The sequence below is a fragment of the Calonectris borealis genome, chromosome 3 (assembly GCF_964195595.1).
Source record: "Calonectris borealis chromosome 3, bCalBor7.hap1.2, whole genome shotgun sequence".
NCBI classification, from domain to species: domain Eukaryota; kingdom Metazoa; phylum Chordata; class Aves; order Procellariiformes; family Procellariidae; genus Calonectris; species Calonectris borealis.
Window position 1 is genome coordinate 33,494,888 of NC_134314.1, and position 19,555 is coordinate 33,514,442.

A 19,555-nucleotide genomic window follows, 5' to 3' on the forward strand; every position below is an offset into this window, starting at 1 on the left:
GGTAATAGAAAGCTATGCTGTGCCATTTTTCTTGTGTGATGCCATTTTGGTTTTTTTTCAATGGACCTGGAGTAGTGTTGCACCTATTTATATGTTGTAAGTAATTTACAATGCAGTGTCAGCTTGGGAAATCGATTATATCTATTTATGTTGGGGTTTAGTTATCTCTCATATCTTTATCTCTTTTTGTGAGGGAGTTCTGTATATTTTGTCTTGTGATAGGAGATGGATAGCTTTTCTTATGCTCCATGTAAATTACTATTAAATATTAATTTAATTCTAATAATATTTTCAGGATTAAGGTGTGATTTTTAAATTAAAATACTGTCAGTTACTTTTATTGCAATTCTTACGTGGACATTAACAGAAGTTATTCCTGAGTAAAGTAGCATAACTGAGCCTTTGAATCCTAAAGAAATTCACAGTAAAATACCCTTATGCAGACAATCTAATTATGTAGTCATAATAATAGTAATTGTATAATGTTTTAATTTTATTTTGGTAAATACATTATGGAGTTTTCTGGAGTTTAACACGTACTGCCTATGCCGTGTATTCCAGTTTGGCACAGAGCTTGCTGACAAAAGCAGCGCAGGGCTCTGTGCTGATAGCAACTCCTTTAGACCTGCCAGCAGTATTCAGTACTTCGGGGCGTGAGGCCTTTTAGGCTAATCTTTGTTCTTTAGGTGCCTTAGAATAAAGAGCACTATGATGAAATAATTTCACTGTCCTTCTCTAAAGATGCATCAGATGTCAGTTGTTCCTCATTCTCGCTTTTCTGGGTTGCTGGTGGGCCATTTTTTTTCTCCTCTGAAAGCGCTAATAAAGGAGATAGTAAGCTGATTTCGGCTGAGTTTCAGAATGTTTTTGAAATGGATGTTTATGATTAGCAAATCTTAATGGCACAGTCGTGGCTCTCTTATTTTGTAGTTTGTTTGGCTTGACATTAATTTACTGAGGAGATTATCGTAGCTGGCTGTTAAATGATCTCAGAGTTACAGCAGTTGGGATTATTCTCAACGACTTTTTTAGTAATTCTTCCCCTTTCGGTGTAAGATACTGCACAAGAGCTTGGATTTTGACTGTATTTGGACTACTGAGCTCCATCAGCAATGTTGTCACTCACTGCTGCCAGGAGAGCTGAGGCTGTGGCATGGGCCATATTTCAGAGAAAATGTTTCACCTCCTTGTGATGTCTAGTTACTAGATGCAGAAATACTGTTCCCACTTCTGTCAGTGTATTCCAGGCTGGAGGATTCTTTCTGCTAAGAACAGAAATCGATGATGAAAGAATATTTAGGTGCGGTTTTTTGTTTGTTTTTAATACTAACCTTTTTAATCAAAAAAAATGCATAGGGAAGTGCATTTCCTAGAGCACAGCTGGCATCAAGCGAGGCAGTTCCTGTGCTCACCATTAGAAGCCAGCTTTTATCTGTGCTTATATGAAGTCCTGCTAGCCTTTGGTCTATTAAAATATTAGATAGTTATATAAGAAACCACCTCTCCCTTCCTATATCGTGTATTTTATTTGAGGTTATTTGAGCTATTGGAGCCAACAATGCTAAGACTGAAATGTCTGGTATTTTGGTTGCAGGGTATTTTCAAGAAAAGGGCCTTGTCTCTGGAATTTGCTTCCTGAGTGTGGGAGCCTGAATTTAGTACAAATCCTGATGCTTTCTTAGGTCTTTCAAAGTAGTGGATCAGAAGCTGCAGTGATACAATCGTTCTTTTTCTGATTCTGTTTGAAAGGTACTGAAATTGTGTACTTCGTGTTTATTTCCAGAAACTTGAAAACTTAGGGCATTTTATAAATTAAAAAGAAGGATAATAGAAGGATTGCTGTTGAAAGAACAAATTGGAGCTGTACCTACCATGTAAATAGCAATTATTTCATTTCATAACTAAGGAGAAAACTGGGGCCTCTCACCATGAAAAATGATAGGACAATGCTTCTTTTAAAGAATGAACGCATGTGAATGTCTTTTTCTGCATATTTGGGCTTGTTTCTACCTGACAATTTACACGAAATATGCCAAGATCTTTTTATAAAATTTAAAATTGAGGCATTAATGGATTTTAATTGCTATATTGGGCTTGAACCATTCTATAATTTAACATGCAATTTACTATGCAGAAAGAATTGGGAAAGCAAAAGTAATGACGGAGAGGTGGCAGAGAGGAAGAGTGTATATAAAAATGTATAGTACTTACATTGAAAGCAGACTATGAGGGAACAGAGAGCAGAAAAACTATTTTAATTATGCCAGTGACTGTAGCAAATCTGAACTCTTTGGTCTGTAGTGCGTTCCCTCGACAGTAGAGCACTTAAAGTGGCAGCATCGTACCAGTTGAATTGGTAAGACAATGTTGGATGAAGCAGACTGTTTCTTTTCCTTTTTTCCCGAGCAATGTTGTTCTTGCTGTAAAGTAGGAGTTCACCTTCACAGCACTCCTCTCCAGCTCTCAGCCTCATCTCACTTCCTCCACATCAGCATCAGCCTCTCTGGTCAGCGAGGCCCGTGGCTGATCCCCGTGGCTGTGTGGTCTCCAGCAATCACAACAGGGAAGGAGCAAGAACGTGCGGCTGGGGTGGGGGGCAGCCTGCCGTTAGCTTAAGCAAACCCTGAAATTGCACCTTCAGTTTAATGGTTTAACCTGTCCTGTGGAAAACAATTCTGTTGTTCTGATTAAAACAACGGCATCTGCAATATCTAAGCAATTTCACTTTTGCTATATACTCCTATGTAGTATTCCTTTTTATTTTCATCTGATATGGATGCCAAAACTATTTTTCAGTTTTCTTATTGGATAAGATAGCAAAACTAAAAACATATACTGTCACAGATACCACAATTGCTAGACAAAGTTACTGTGTTATTAGATTTTTAGATTCAGCACAAGCGATTTACCTGGACGCTTCCCCATGGCCCTTGTTCAAAAAATTGAACACAGATTCTGCCATAGGTTGTTCAATTTACTGGATGTTAGCTGAAGAGAGCCTTAAGTGATGCCGGACTGTGGGGAACTTTCACAAGAGTTTACACGTCTCTTACTCCCTGCCAGACTTGCTGACTTTTAAAATCTTTGTAATGTTGTCTTGGTTTTTCTTGGCCATCTTTTTTGAAGGCAAAAGTCCCCCAAAAGTGCGTACAAGATAGTACTATAAGTCAATAAGGAGGATGCAGATCTAAGTCTGTAACAAGACTGATCTTTGATAAGAATACTAGTCAGAATAGTCTTAGAATAAAAATACAGTTGCAAAATTAATACAGTTGAAGTTTCTTAGAAATCCAGAGTAAATATGGGTATATACAGCAATGCTATATGCAACCACATAGAATTCAGTGAAATGTACTGGATATAATGCATGCAGCTGAAGATAGACTGTAGCCCCCATATATTGTAGAATAAAATTAGAGATTGAAAGATCGTTTATCAGTTTTGCTGATTGGGCTGAGAGGATTCAAGTGTCTTTGTAAAATGCAGATAATTTCTCCAGCTGAAGCAGTGGTGCCATGTGCTTCAGAAGTCATTTATCAGCAGACTGAGAAAAAAAAAAACAAACTGTAATAAATCAGATTTTTTTTTTCTGGCTTTTGTGATTTAACACTTTGTAGTTAAAAAAAATGTTAACACAAATGTAGTTTGCATTCTTCCTCTTAACTAAAGTTGTACCTACAGAAAGATGTTTGTGCTGATACATTTGTGTCTGCACTGGGGCTTTGTTGTTTAAAGATGTCATAGAGATATCAATCCCTTCCCCCACCTTGCCTCTGAGTTTTTAGTTTTTCTATTCAAAAATAGTTCATGGGCTCTCTCACAGTGAAACTGCCTTTTTTCATTACACTGATTTTCATTTATTTTCAGTTGGTTGTGAAAGATTTTTGGCCTCTAGCATTTCTCTGTGGTTAGCTCTTTGCAGTTTTTATCATCATGCCATGAAACATTTTTTATTTATGGAGATAAATTGCCAAATTTTTAAAAATACTTCTTTAATTTTACATGAACAGTACAGTCCATGCCCTGGATTTTTCACCTGGAGGTCTGGATATCGACTTGATTTCAGTCGTAAGTGTACAGAGTTTGCTGATTGCAGCCTTGTCTCAAGTGAATGTTTGTCATGTCACAAACTCATTTCAAAACTTGGAATGATTTAATAAACTTCAACATGAAGAACAGTCTGTAATCTATAGAAACTAAGTCCTGATGTACAGATATTGATGTATTAACAGAACCATGTGCAAGAAATCATGTTATTTTTGGATTTAGTCAACATGACTAGGTGCAGAATCTCAGAATTCTATTAAAAAAAAAAAATTCTAAAAATACTCTGGGATTGAGCATGACAGTACAGGCCTTGAATAACTTGTTGATAGCTCCTAATATGGCATTAGGCTTTTGATTGTCATATGAAAATGCATGTATCTTTTATTTTAGGGATTAGACTGCTGCTTATTGCTGCACCCGTAATAGCAATGTTAATGTTGAAGTCCTTGATAAACTTCAATTTCTCTCTTTTACTCAGTTTCCTCTGTGAACTCTGCTGCGAGTTTAGTAAGAAATGTGTACGTTCATAATCTATGGTGAGCAGTGTTGATTACTCAAATACTGCTGAATGCATATCCCATAAAACAGTGACGGCCATTTTATGGCTAAGGAACGTGAGGTTTGCTTTGGACCTCTCCTGAGAAGTAACGACACAGATAGCGTCATCAAGGTGCTGTGGCTCCACACATCCTATTTTTTATCTTACTGGATCTGACCCTAAGTGAGCAGTTCAGAATGCTAGATGACTGCCAGTTTAAATTAACCTATGAAACTGAACAATAAAGATAATAGTATTTACCAGGAGCACATACAATAACAGGAACTGTTTGCCATGACTTGGGGGGAAGAAGTGCACTTCCAGGTCCAATTCTTGCACTCAGGACCCTCCATGCTGGGTGTGCTTACTTTGAAGTACAGCACATGCAATTGCAGCATTAAATTATTGCTGTTGCTCAGAATTGACATCTAGCAGCTGATTTGTACAGGATTAGTAGATAATGCTCACTCATTTTAAAGGTAAAGATGTTATTTGGAAACAAGCTGTTTTGGGAGGGGAGTCTTCTAGTGCAGTAGGTTGGGTTTTTTAAAATATCTCCTGTGAAATTAAGTCACTGAGAATTGAGAATGTTTAACATAGGACATTTCATTCCTATATGAACTGTGGACAATATGTGATACAGACAGTAACTCGTAAGAATAATCGTATGGACAGAGACATTGGAAGAAAATGTACCACAACAGGACGAAACATAGAAGATAAGTTGTAGCGGTAGTTCAGTAATGAAACAGTATATGATGACTTGAATGTCTGAAAATGTTAGATGCAAGAAATGCCATCAGACGACTGTGTTTACTCAAAAAGGAGCATAGACTTTGAAAGGATTTCTTTTTGTAGGTTGCTTTCCTTTCCTCAGGACTTTCTTTAAATTTAGGAGGTGATAAATTATTGTATTACTGTTAGTATGTGGAGACAGATATGCTATGCTACCAGGAAATTACGTAAGCTTAAGATTGGTTTGTTGTGAAAGTGTTCAAAGCACTAAAAAAACACTTTGTGATTCAAGATAGCTGATATGATTTAATGGAAAGTCATGACTCATTAACTGGTTAGAGTTCTTGAAAGATTGAGGAGTTATAACAGTCTTGCTTCATTGCTCTCCTTAAGGACCAGTTAGCACTGCTAATATGAATCCATATTATGCCTAAGATTACATTTTTTACAGCATCCTAACTTTTGTTATTGCAATTAAATGTCATCTCTTTAAACAGCTTATGTTGGATTGATTTGTTCTCATACACAAGTAAATGTGTGCTCCTATCCAGCTGGCTCCTGGTGGCCCTGCCTGAGCAGGGGGAGTTGGACCAGATGACCTCCAGAGGTCCCTTCAACCTCAACCGTTCTGGGATTCTGTGATTCTATTATAGAGTATACTGTTAACAGATTTTCTTCCTTGAGAATATAGATTCCCATAATATTGGCTACTTAATTCCATTGTCAACCAAGTAATCTATAGGGTAAGAGCGAATTCATCAAAATGCTTTTTGTCATAGGGTGGTGAGGGAACAAAGTGTTTCCTTTTTAAAACTTCCAAAATATTTCTTGCAACGCATTGCATGCTTCAATGTTACAATTTTATACAATGCAAAATATTGGTGATATTAGTGATATTTTCTTTACTGTCGTAACTCTTCCATTTCGTCTACTAGCCTGAGGTTTGTAGTAGGTAATGTGATGTTCTTAGAATTTTCATCAGCAGTAGATTTCAATCTCAGCCTTACTGCTGCAAAATAAGATAATTGTTCATTCTAGTTCTATTACTTTCACACAGAAGTTACATAGATGATTCAACCTCAAATTAAATTATAGTTGGTGCATTGTTTTAATGCAAAGTTTTTGTACTGTGGAGCCTTTGCTGTTTTGAGAAAAATTTGTAAATCCCCAGCATATCAAGCTTCCTTGTTTAGATATAAGGCATCTGGCCTGTTTCCCCAGCCTGAGAAGGACTCCTGGTAATATCCAGTGTTCTTTCAAGTTGGGTTTGGTGGGTTCTTTTGATGTGAAGCTTAGGAAAAATCTAAATAAAATGTTCATTGACTTATCCAAAGCTACCACTGCTTGAAGCCTCCTTTCAACACCTCTGTCTTGGGCCTAATGCAAGACCCCATCTCTCTTTACAAGTTTTTTTTGGTTTCTCTCCTAGCCCTTTAAAGGGAATACCTGGCCTTTTCCCAACTGGGTCTGATAGTAACAGGGTTAGCAAGTCACAGGTCCTTGGCCCATCCTATTAAACATAGTTATGACTCAGCAGGTAGCAATGCAATGTTGATATTTTTGAGCTTGACATATTTTAACCCTGTTTAATCTGCAACTTACCAAAAATCTCATTATTACAGAAAGTGTGAAAGATGCAGGCTAAGCTGTATGTACTATTTTTTTTTTTTTAATTGGCTTTTATTAGACAACTCATTTCTAAGTCCTAAGACTTCAGAAAAGTGATAATTTCCAGTTTTGAAAAATTCTATTAAGTCTTTCTATGTGATGCAAATGAATTTTTTGGTCTTTTCTTTTCCATACTCATTCACTTAGAATCAATGAATGTTAACAGTTTTTACAAACTGCAAAAGAGCACATTATTTATCTAATTATGCTTCAAATTGTAAGCAGAACACCAGGCTTAAATATTCATAGACTAGTCATGCTGTGTGTAGGGGGTGTTAAAGCAAAAGCATGTTCTCTCTCTGTAGCTTCATTCTTGCAGCTGACAGAGCTACTTACTTCAGGTCAGACCCTGGTATCTGGTATCATTAACCTTCTTTCCTACTCCGGTCTCTTCTGTTGGTAACTTAATCTTCACCACTGATTACCTTCTTTTTTGGGGGAGATCAGCTGGAACCAAGATGGGTAGATATATCCATCTATAACAGTGTTGTAAGCCGTAGTACTTTAGGTGTTGCCTGTACTTTTTTCTTAAGCACTTCTTAGCATGGCCTGCTTGTGACTTTAGCCTGGAATGAATTTATTTGTAGGCAGTCCTGCATGCGGAAGAGGAGGAGGCTAGTTATCCAGGCAATTATTTGAGGAGATGAGGAAAAAAGCGTCCCTTAGTTTGGTTCAGCTGCACTCCCTACAGGAGTCCTTGTAGCTCTCCCTTTCCACTGCCAGCCATGCTATTATGTTCACTGTGAGCGCTCAGCATTTTCATAAGAGGGATGCTGGCCTGTGAGATGGTTTGCCTTTTACCGTCAGCCAGGGTTGTCTAGGACCTGGCAGAACGAACCAGGGATGGAAGCGAGGAGCCTGTTCCAAGTGTAATCAACAGTTCACTTTGCTAGCGCTTGTTCCATTGATGCATTGTAAAAAGCTAGCAAAAGTTTGGGATGGGGGTGAGGGGAGACCAAACAGGAAGAAATTGAGGCTTCTAAGGAAACAACACATTTAGGTTGGGTAGCACGATGTCATACAGAAACACACAAGGTAGCTTTCACAAGACCAGTATGAGAAGTAGGAATCTCTCAGCGTGCAGCTCTGCTGGAGCTGACTAGCCCTCATGTGTACCAAACTAAAAAGACCATTCTGTTTCTGGAATCAGCTAGCGTCTCGAGATACCTGTACAAATATCTGTACAGTGCTGATAAATTGGCTGTGGAAACCTCCAAGGAGAAATGGATGCTTAGATTTCTTCCTTCTCCAGAGACGATTATATGGACATATAGGCCAAGAAAAAAGAAATATCATTCCTGATCTCCTCTCTCTTTTCCAAAGCATGAAGCGCATCGTCTGTCTTCAGACTGAATGATCATGGCCTCCAATAGACAAATCCTCTACTGTAGTGTACATTTTCTTTGCTTTTCCAGACAACAGCAACCACTGAGATCTACAAGTAATTAACACTGTGCCATAGATCTTGCTTCAGGGTAGGAAGCATGTAAAAATGCATGCAGAGTAATTTTCACTGCCAGTTGACTTTCAGAGGTTACTGTAATTATTTTTTTCTCTAACAACTTCAGAGGGTTCCTTGATCAGCTGGTTGGAGCTGATCACTCCATTCCACTGTAGATAATCATACTTAGCATAAGAATGTAATATCTCATTGACTTCAGAGACTGCCAAATAACAGACTATTCTAATAACTAGACCTGTTGTCTTTGTCTTTCTGGGAGCAAACTAGAAGGACCACGAGTTACAGAGCTGCTCATAAAATGTCTAAATAAAGACACGGGTAGATGTTAAAAGAAGAATTTAAAGCTCCTCTAAAAGTATTCAAGTTCACATCCTCCTCTCTTGATGGTTGCCACACTTGAAAAAAGGAGTACTGCAATTGGATTTTAGGACATTTAGCACAGCAAAATGGCCTTGAGAGATTATGTAAAGATGCCAAAAAACTTGATACAGTTCTTGAATGACTTGAAAAAAACTTAAATCTCTGCCATTCTTTTAAGCACATCTTAGCTTTAAATTTTGAACAAAGACTGTATCTTAGGAGACAACCACAAACCCACTGAAGAAACAGACAGATCATCACACTTCTCCGGATTCTGCCATTAATTTCCAAAGAGAAAGTTTTGTTCAGTTTTTGTGGATTGCTTGTGAGAAATGTGTCAGACCCTGAGTAAGTTTCCTTATAGAGGCAGTCGATTTACTAGTGTGGTTCTGAGTAAGGAAAAGCACTGAAGATTTCTCGGACATTCATGCTGGACAATAAGACCATGTTTGCATGTGTGCAGGGATATTTCATTCCTCACAGTGAATCACAGGAGTAGAAACCTGTTAGAAAAAAGGGGATAGGGGGTGCGCATGTGTGTGATATTCTACATTCAGCTACAGAAGGGAAATAAGAATGAGGTATACATCTAGGAAGAGCATGATTCCTGACAGAAGATGATGAGAGTTCAAAAGAGATGGTTTTCTTTTGAGTTATTTTTATATTTTCAGTGTAGCTATGATAGGGAGATGGATGCTGCTACTGAAACGAGCTCTTCCTAACTGACATTTTTTAATTTTGATACATGAGCAGATTTAGCATCCATGGAATGTGGAGAAATGCTCGGTGAAAGGGCACTTGGTATGAGGAACATCGCTGTATTCACAAGACTCTAAAACCAGTAGACTGAATGCGACTTCTTATTGTAACATCCATGTGAGAAGGGGCAGATGGAACTGAAGGTATCAATTACTGATGCATCAGTATCTGCTACAGAGGTGTTACCTGACTGCCGCAGCTACTGAAAATATATATGAGAAGATCAGGTTGAAAAAACACCAAGTGGTTTTGGTCACTTCTGCCAGCAACGTTAGAAAGTCTCTGCATGTTTCTCAGTCAGTAAGTGATGCCAACACATGGAAAACCAATCTGGTTTGAGCAGCATGAGGCAGAGGGACACCAGAAAGTGTCATGCAATTGCATGATCAGGAGAAAGCAGATGCAGAGGAAATGTTTTTCCCCTTTGTGAAAGAACTAGAGTTTCACATTTTTCTCATCTATGTTCCCCGTCTCTCAGACACCGAGAGCAGTATGTTTTCTTGATCTCTGGTCATCTCCTAAGGAAAAGAAACAGTCTGAATGCAAGACCTGTATTCAGTGTAAGACCTGAGTGAATCATATAGATTCACTTCAGTCTTTCTGAATCATAGAATCAGAGAATAGTTTGGATTGGAAGGGACCTTTAAAGGTCATTTAGTCCAACTCCCCTGCCGTGGGCAGGGACATCTTCAACCAGATAAGGTTGCTCAGAGCCCCATCCAACCTGACCTTGAATGTTTCCAGGTAACCATGCATTAGATGTTGAGCTCAAAAGTGTCTGGAGGAACATCTCAATGCCTGTATACTGCAAAAGCCATCCAAATCTTTCTAGTACCTTATACATTTCCTTTACTTGCTTTGTACATAAAAAGGCAGCTTACTGTAGTATATCCATTGTCTGGATCCACTCTGTTGCATTGTGTTTTCTTGAGTCTATACCACTGCAGATGTGGGAAGATCCTTTGGAGTACGAGATTAGTTTGAGTAAAGTTTAAGCTTGCTGAAGTAGTCAGGCTCTGGCTTTCTCCTCTTCCCTGACTCATCTTCCTTCACAATGTTCTCTGGTGGTATGGCTGTCGTTCTTTGCCCTACTGTATGGGCCTCTATGTGGAAAGATGCTTACTACTGATTAGAGCAGCTTAATTTACTGTGCAACATTCAGGGTAAGGTGTGATATTTTGGAAGGGGAAACATGCTGTTTGAATATAGTATTTTATAATGCGATGCTCTTGCTAGTTTCTGAACCCATTTTGGCATCTTTTTATGTTTTAAAATATATTGATTATTGAAAAGGGGAGAGAAAGAGTGAATGGCTGTGTGCCCAAATCAGACATTCTTGGTTTTGGTAGCCTTTGGTCTTTGCTAGGGTTATTTTTTTTTCCAGGTACAAGGAAAGTTCACTGATTGCTCTGAGACCTATTTGGTTCATAAAACAAATATCTGAGTTGAGCAAGGCAAGTGTATAAGTGTACCAGAAGTGCTGAAAGTTGCCTTCCACAAGATAAGACTCCAAAAGCCTACATGTTGACCTGAATTTTCTCAAAACTTTATCAGGCTGCAGAATTCTGCTTAGGAAAATGAGAAGAAAAATTGTTGCATTTCCAACGTCCTTTATTATATGTTACTACTTTTAAGTCTGTTGTTCTTATTGCTGCTGACTGATTTTTTTTCCAGACAAGTTAAAATGCACAGAAATTGGCCAAACTTGGAAAGCAGACATAGTTTTGTTAGCCTGATCTCTTTCAAATCAATGGAAGACTGGCCTTTGACTTCATTGGGGCCAGGAGTTCACCAATAATTCCTGTAAATAAGGATATAGAATACTGCTGGAAACCCTAGGGGAAAAGTATTCTGCACAGGCATAACAGTTTTAGTATTTCTATTTCTCTTTCAAACCAATCATTTTTAAATGCCCTTTAAAATTTTGATAGCAATAACATTGACTTTCACAAAAAAAAAATTCTAAACCACCTATATATTGAAAGTGACAGCTAATCTATACCTGCTCAGTAAATGAAAGCAGAGGCATGCTGAAGTATATGAAATATTAGGTAAATCCCTTTTTTCAGTGTTAAAATAATTTGCAGCTTTGCTTTCAGCGGTACATTTTCTGAGTGGATTGAGCTCTCCCTAAGTAATTAATAACTCTTAAGCTGTCTGAATAGTTTCCCTTGAGTTGCATCATATAATGTGTCATATGAAAACAACTTGAGGCCTAATGTAACGTGAAACTGTATGGTGCAACTTAATGTGATTTGAGGAAGATGGATGGGAAGGAAATTATTTCTTATCCTGAGCAACAAACAGCTGTTCTTTAACTTTTATTTGAAAAGAATTTAAAATACCCTTTCTAGGCAGAGAGTGGTAAATTGTTCTAATTAGTTATTTCCCCTTCTCCCATTGTACCAGCCAAGTTAGGCAAAAAATGAGAATCAAAAATATAGTAATTTGATGTAGAAATATTGAGAATAATGTGGAGATTTTTTTATATTCGGCCACCTGAGCTTTACTTTTTTATTCGTAACTGATGTCAGTTTAAGTCCCTTAGCAAAGACGAAAAGGTTAAGATTTCAGTGTCTCTGTCAACGTAGTACTAAATAAATCATTACACACCATAGGAAAGTTGTTTAAACTAACTCCTTGAGCTCTGGTCACCAAATTATTGTAACATTGTCATGTTACAAGTGACATATACCAGGTAATGGTATATGTCAGCTGGAAAAGATATGTCTTGCCATAAACCTTAAACATCTCTCACTTCACTCTCAGGAAATGTAAGTTGGCTCATCTTTCTCTCCTTGGAAGATATTCAGCAAGCTGGAGGCTTCATTGATACTTGTAAATACGGAAGTTTATCATACTGTAGTGTATTCTCATTCGATATGGAACAATTAGAGTTCATAAGATTTAAAAATAGATGCTACTTTTCCATTAGCGCTTTTTTTTTTAAATAAAAACAAAAGGTAAATAAAGGATTGCCTTACTAAATTTGATATGGGTAACTCAATGCTGCTTTACAAAGATAGAACTAAAACTGTTTATAGCTCAGTGAATACACAGTTAATTCATTCATAATTACTTCTTTTAGCATGGTAGCACTAGAAGAACCAGCTAGTATCTGCATTTCAGAAATTTTCAGAACTTTTGAGGAAACAAATGAATAAGCAAATACTTTGCCAGAAATCAGTCTATACTTGGTCATTACAAACAGTGGAAGGTATGCACAAATACAGTTGTAAAGTTCATGCAAAATTCCTGTAACTGCTCTTCTAGTAACCTCATAATGTACAGTCTGCGCTGTGCTTGGGCCACAGCACCTGTTTTTAGGAAAAATTATGGCTACATTTAATCCAGTAAAAAAGAGAGAATGCAACAAAAGCCTTTGCAACTCTGAGTATACATATGCTTTGATAGAGTGGCACATAGTTGTTGCAGGAACATCAGTGTGTATTTGTTAACATTCTGGTTGTATCTGCCTGTTGCTTCAACCTGTGGAATGTTAAGAGATACCTGAATGTCTGGATTTGTAACATATATACATATGATCTAAAACCTTGTATTGTTAGGGATTTTCCTGCTTGTTATCTTTGGTCTCCTCAATATGCCAGCTGGCGCCTCTGTAATTTACAGTACACCTCAATCCAGCAGGCTAGGGTGGTGTAAATTCAAGCCTGTGTATTCAGTTCATGTGCTTCAGTTCCTGCTATTGTTTTCAGCAGTTTCCACCAAGGGTGTGCTTTGCTTTGAGAACACAGTGCTCCATTCATCAACTTTCATTTTTTATTATATACTACTGACAATAAGGACAGAGGGAAAAAATCAAACTGTCTGAATTCCACCTAAAGTATAATTTAGTCAGACTTTGGGCGCCTGAGTCTCAGAGAATGATTCAAATTGCTTACTCTCAAGCACCACCTAACCCCTGGTGGCACCTAAAATGAATCATTTTGGACAACAGATTTCCCCCAGCGTCTGGACATAAGTTCCAGGGAAGCTCAGAAGCACCATGGCTTAAGCAACCAGGCGTGTGACTCCCACCCAAGTTTCATTGTGACTCAAAGATGTGTGTAGAGATGCCTGAACGCTGCCTGTGTCCCCAGAGGTGCCTGAGCCATTGACTGTGCTTAAATCACACATAATAAACTTGGACAGCATTGAATTCAACACAAACCACAGCAGTCATGAGCACTTTCAGTGTAGAAGAGAAAGAGAGGACCTTTTCAATAGCCTTACAGGTTAGAGCAGTCATCTAGGAAGGATGTCTGGTTTGGATTGTCCTAAGCTAAGGAAGCTCAACAGGGATGGGACAACTTGACTGTTGTCCTACTGTTAAGGATATTTCCTGAGAGAGGAAAATCTCAGATTCATGTTTTTGCTCCCAAGTCTGATCATGTATTTTGGTTCAGACACTTTTGACCAAAAAACCATAAGCATCCCCTGGTTCAGAGACCAGATGCCCAGGATACCCTCATTTGCTTGTCTGTTTTAACTTGTAAGTTTTTTCTTGTTGTCATTATAGATGAATTTGCACACTCATTAATTGCTACCCATATTTCTGTAATGTTAGGGCTTTCTTAAGACCTGTCATCTCTCTTACTGCTTTTGGCTTAGACACCATGATGTACTACCCTAAGTTAATGTTCTCTATATTTGTGCTTTACATCTGTAGACTTTGAGGTGAGCTTAGTACAGGTTTCCTTCATCCTTATTCTCTCTCCTTTTCCTATTGTTCTTTCCCTGTTCCACATGGAAAGGGTAAATACTCTGTGAGGAAGTACTTGTTGAGCTGAGGACACGTGGAACAACTTGCTTTTGTATTTTTCATTAATGTTTAATGATGCTTTTTTACTGTTTTCACCCTGCACATGATGTCTCATTGGTTTTCTCATTAGTTTTTAGATGTTGGTAGATGTGATCAGGTGAAACAGTATATTGAACGTTCAAAGAACTTCTGAATTTCAAATTCAGTATTCTGCAAAATTTTGCTTTGGCTTTTCTCATGTTCAGATATGAGGTTTTATGTTCACGTTTCTGTTCCAGCTTTTTTTTCCCCCATCAAATATCATTATATATTTATTGTTTAAAACACATACATACTTTCCCTATTTCTGAGGAGTTTTAACTGAGCTTTACAGAGTAGAAGATACCATAGTAGTAACACTTAAATTTTGCTATAGTATCTTACTGATTGTCTGTACCTAAGTCACTTAAATGCTAGATGCATGCTTTTTCTTCTATTACGTTCACTTGAAGCCATTCAGGGAGCACGAGCGTAGGGGAAATTGTGTGTAGTAGTAGATAGTATGGTAGTTTTCTGAGTATTTTATCCCTTCATTTTTTTCCTTTTAGCATTCACCATCTGGCTGGAGGGGTTGAGTGTTAAGTGTATACTTCAAAGCATCTGTTAATGACTTTTTGGTCACCAAGGAATGTCCATATAGTTACACAATAAGAACTCTTCTCAGAATGAAGATATTGCTTCTGTTAAGTTATGTCTTTGGTATACAGTAGTTGTATACCAAATTTGTGCTGTTGTTGGCCAGACACTGCAACAAGTTTCCCAGAGGGTTGTGGAATAACCTCCATTCTTGGAGACTTTCAAAACTCAGCTGGACAGGACTTACAGTAACCTGATAATAATTTTCAGGTTGGCCCTGCTTTGAGCAGGGTGTTAGATCCATTGGCCTCCAGGTACCTTCCTATCTAAATTATTTTGTGAATCTAACTGAATTTATCCTTGGTTCAATTCTACTTACCTCTTCAGTTGACTTCACTGAAATCAGTGTAATGCCCTTAAGAATTAATTTGACCTTGTCTGCTTTTCTCGTTTCTCCCAATACAGTTTTCTCGGTCAGTTCAAAGGTAAGAGAAGCTAGAGTGAACTCCTGCCCTTTTTCATAATGCTGGCCCATACCTTAACTCTTGTCCTGTTTCCCAAATGGTTTGATAAACAGTTAAGGAAGGTAATTTTATATTATGTGCACTCACACACAACCAAATTTTTTTGAGAAAATTCTGAAAGAAACACTTAAAACATTAGAAGACTAATACTGTCATTCATTTAGATAGCTCTTAAAGTGTCAGGGAGGCTTACAGTAAAAAGCAACAATGGTGGGGAAAAGAAAAAGAAAAAAGGGTTCCATATTTACTAGAATGTTTACTAGAATACTCCTACCATGTCCAGAAACTACTTCCGTTTCCAATCATGGTTTTCCTTCCTTTCATTTGATAAAGACTTCTGATCATTTCCCATCCACAGTTGTTTGCCCTTTGCCCATTAATGTAAACTCTCCTGTGTCTCCCAATATGGAACGTAGCTGGGAAAGTTAATTGATTTTGGAGAGCTAATCAGATGCTCCCATAGCCAGATATCCTGTCTAGTTTACAGCTGTAAACCTGAGATGCCATCTCCTTAGCTTGCCTGGGATGCTGTAAACCATAAGGCTGATCCCATGTCCAGATAGTTTACTGTTCTGCAGAGATGCAGTCATGTATTACTGATGCCCAATGAAGGTATTTTCTTTATAAATCATAAACATATTCTTTATGCTATAATTAAAATACAGAATAGCCTATTTGCTTTTGCCTTGCCTTTTGACATCGAAACATCTATAGCTGTACAACTGAGCATATGGGTCCACTAACAATGTGGGAGAGCAGCCAATTTGGTCCTGGGATAAAACAGGAACCAGCTGTGGGAAATAAGCCAATGAAGTGCGATTCCCACATAAGGGACTTAAATAGGTGTTAGTCCATAAAGAAGCTCTTTGGCAGGATTTAGAGCAGGCTCCTCTACACGGAAGGCATTTTTCCTGAGATCCTAAGTTAACGGAAGTGCACTGGTTTCAAGGAGCGTTGTGGGGTTATTGTCTTGTCAGCTGGTGCTTTCCTCTTTTCTTTTTTTTCCCCTTTGTTTTGTTTTGGGTTTAGTTTTTTTAATAAGGCCTTTATAGCACGTTACTGTGTAATTATAATCCTATTCGTAGTTTTTTTGAACTAAACCATTTACTTCATATGATTGTGGGAAGAAAAGCGGAGGAAATTTTTCTGCTGTGTGGGGCCCTCAGGTTTCCTTCGCTCTGATCCAGGGAATGCCTTTTGCAATGTGGCTAGTTGGACAATCCTGACAGTTTTCAGCAAACAGCAATGTTAACACTTTAGCTACTCATGTGTTGTGTAGTGTTTGCATCTGTGGTATTCATTTGTCTTACCTCTGTCTAAGAAAAGAAATAATTTGAAATGCAGAAGCTTCAAAAGAAAAAAGTTGATTGCACCATCCTAATTTGTTTAGTACAGAATTAGTATATATTTAATGATTACTGAAGTCTGTAGAGTTGAGTTACAGACTAATTTCATTTTTTCTGAAATACAAACTTTTCAAATAGTTCGTAGAAGTGGTGGTGTACTGCATTCTGTGATATAGGTAGCAAGTCACACGTTTTTTTAGAGGCGTCGACATATCTTAGATAAGAAAGGAATAACAAAATCAAACAACAGCAAGTCATTCATTCAGAAATGCATTCCTTATTTTTGTTCAAGCCTGCTAAAGTCCAGCTGTTCTGATACTCAAGATGTCCGAATCGTTGCCCATGGAGGTCACTGGATCAAACCCCCTGCTTAAAGCAGGACCAACTTGAAAGTTAGATCAGGTTATTATGAGCCCTGTCCAGCTGTGTTTTGAAAGTCTCCAAGGATGGGGATTATTCCACAAATCCTCTGGGAAACTTGTTCCAGTATCCCAAGCAATAAATTAGGAAAAGCAGTATTTTAAAATATGTTTATTTGTGGCATTCACTTTGCAGCAGTTCTTTTAAAACTCCTATTTATAGTAATCACAGATTTTTAAAAATTTAGAACAAAAATTCATTAGCGAAATCTTCAGCCATTTAGTTTTATAAATAGCCTGAATCGTACTTTTGAGAAGAGGCACTTCTGAACACTGAAGCCTGTGAATTTGTATGAGTATGAGTGAGCATTTGGCTCCTTGTTTTCACCAGGTATTATTTCTGTTCATTCCTTTTAAGCAGTGTTTGTGTGTATAAGAATAACAAGAAATCTTTTTTTCCTCCCTCCTATTGTAGGCAAGTATTTCCAAATGGGCTTCCTGAAGAATACTCTCTAGTTGCTACGTTCCGTGTACGGCGAAATACCAAGAAAGAGCGTTGGTATATATGGCAAGTTTTAAATCAGTATGACACACCTGAGGTTAGAGTCGTCTTTGATTTTTTTTTTTCATTAAGTTTCTTTTTTTTTCCTCATATAATATGGCAAATATAACTTAGTGGATGTTTCACCACTGAATTTAGCTACAGTTTATATGGAATAGACAGACTGCTCTGAAATAATTGATGATTTATTATAGGAATGACAGAAATTTAACAAAATGCATTGAGTTAAGACTGCAAACTAGGATAAGAAGGCATGTTATGATTTATAGCTGACACCTATTTACGAAGTTACATAGAAGAATGCTTCATAACATAATTCTTGCCCAATCTATGTAGTTGAAGTATATTTATTCTATATAGTTTATATATGTGTTTAATTCTTACACTCGTAACTTTTAAATGACCACTTCTTTTATTTTATTTTGCTTTCAGATCTCTGTGCTTCTGGATGGTACAAAAAAGGTTGTGGAGTATATGACTAAATCTGCTCAGGGAAATATACTGCACTACACTTTTAAGAGTCGAGAAATTTATTCATTGTTTGATCGGCAGTGGCATAAACTTGGTATTAGCGTGCAGTTGGGGATCATTTCCCTCTATTTGGATTGTAATTTAATTGAGAGAAAGCAGACTGATGAAAAATTCACCATTGACTTGCAGGGAAGGACTCTGATTGCTTCTCGCGCTGCAGATGATAAGCCTGTGGATGTGAGTAGTATGAAAGGAAAACCAGATAACTTGAAATCATGTTTTAGCCACGCTTTTACTAACACCATTGTAAAGAATTATGTAGATAAAAGGTTCAGAACTAGTTATTAATTCTGAGTATATATTCTAAATTTGAAGTCCTTAAATCTTTTTCTCTAAATAATATTCAGTGCTGTAGCATCTGTTAAGGCAAACCTTCTGTTACCAAAGTAACTACAAAAGCTCGGTCCTGTTTTCAGGAGTCTGTTTTTCTGTATTCACTTTGGAGTAAGAGCCATGTAGTTACCGTATACATATTATTATTACATTCAGAGATTACTTCCAGTGGTAATTTTTTTTCTTTCAATTTTTATGAGATTTATTTATAAGTTTGTATTAGTCATCTGTTACAGTTTGTCTCTCTTTGTGTCATGGTTTAACCCCAGCTGGCCACTGAGCACCACGCAGCCACTCGCTCACCCCCCCGCCGGGTGGGATGGGGGAGAGAATCAGAAGGGTAAAAGGGAGAAAAACTCGTGGGTTGAGATAAAGACAGTTTAATAGGGAAAGCAAAAAAGCCGCGCACGCAAGCAAAGCAAAACAAGGAATTCATTCACTACTTCCCATCGGCAGGCAGGTGTTCAGCCATCGCCAGGAAAGCAGGGCTCCATCACACGAAACGGTTACTTGGGAAGACAAACACCATTGCTCCGAACGCCCCCCCTCCTTCTTCTTCACCCAGCCTTATATACTGAGCATGACGTCATATGGTATGCAATAGCCCATTGGCCAGCTGGGCCAGCCGTCCTGGCCATGTTCCCTCCCAGCCCCCTGCACATCTGGCAGGGCATGGGAAGATGAAAAGTCCTTGACTAGCGTAAACATTACCTACCAACAACCAAAACATCAGTGTGTCATCAACATTATTCTCCTACTACATCCAAAACACAGCACTATACCAGTTAATAGGAAGAAAATCAACTCCATCCCAGCCAAAACCAGGACACTTTGATAAAGGGGAGACACAAAAAAATTAAGGATTACCTCTGTATCAAGATTGTATCACATTCCAGGGTAATTCAGCTATGCAGAAATAGGAGCACATTGTTCGTAGTTGTTGCTCCCTCCTCC

The 19,555-nt window shown here is 37.9% G+C and overlaps 1 protein-coding gene across 1 annotated transcript in view; it reads left to right on the top strand.

Moving 5' to 3' along the window:
* Positions 1–19,555, top strand: part of COL19A1 (collagen type XIX alpha 1 chain) — a 211,131-nt gene that overhangs the window by 15,481 nt on the left and 176,095 nt on the right. The window contains exons 5-6 of the mRNA XM_075145288.1: positions 17,651–17,774; positions 18,170–18,445. Of these exons, the coding sequence (XP_075001389.1) occupies positions 17,651–17,774; positions 18,170–18,445 (400 nt within the window). The remainder of the gene's footprint in view (positions 1–17,650; positions 17,775–18,169; positions 18,446–19,555) is intronic.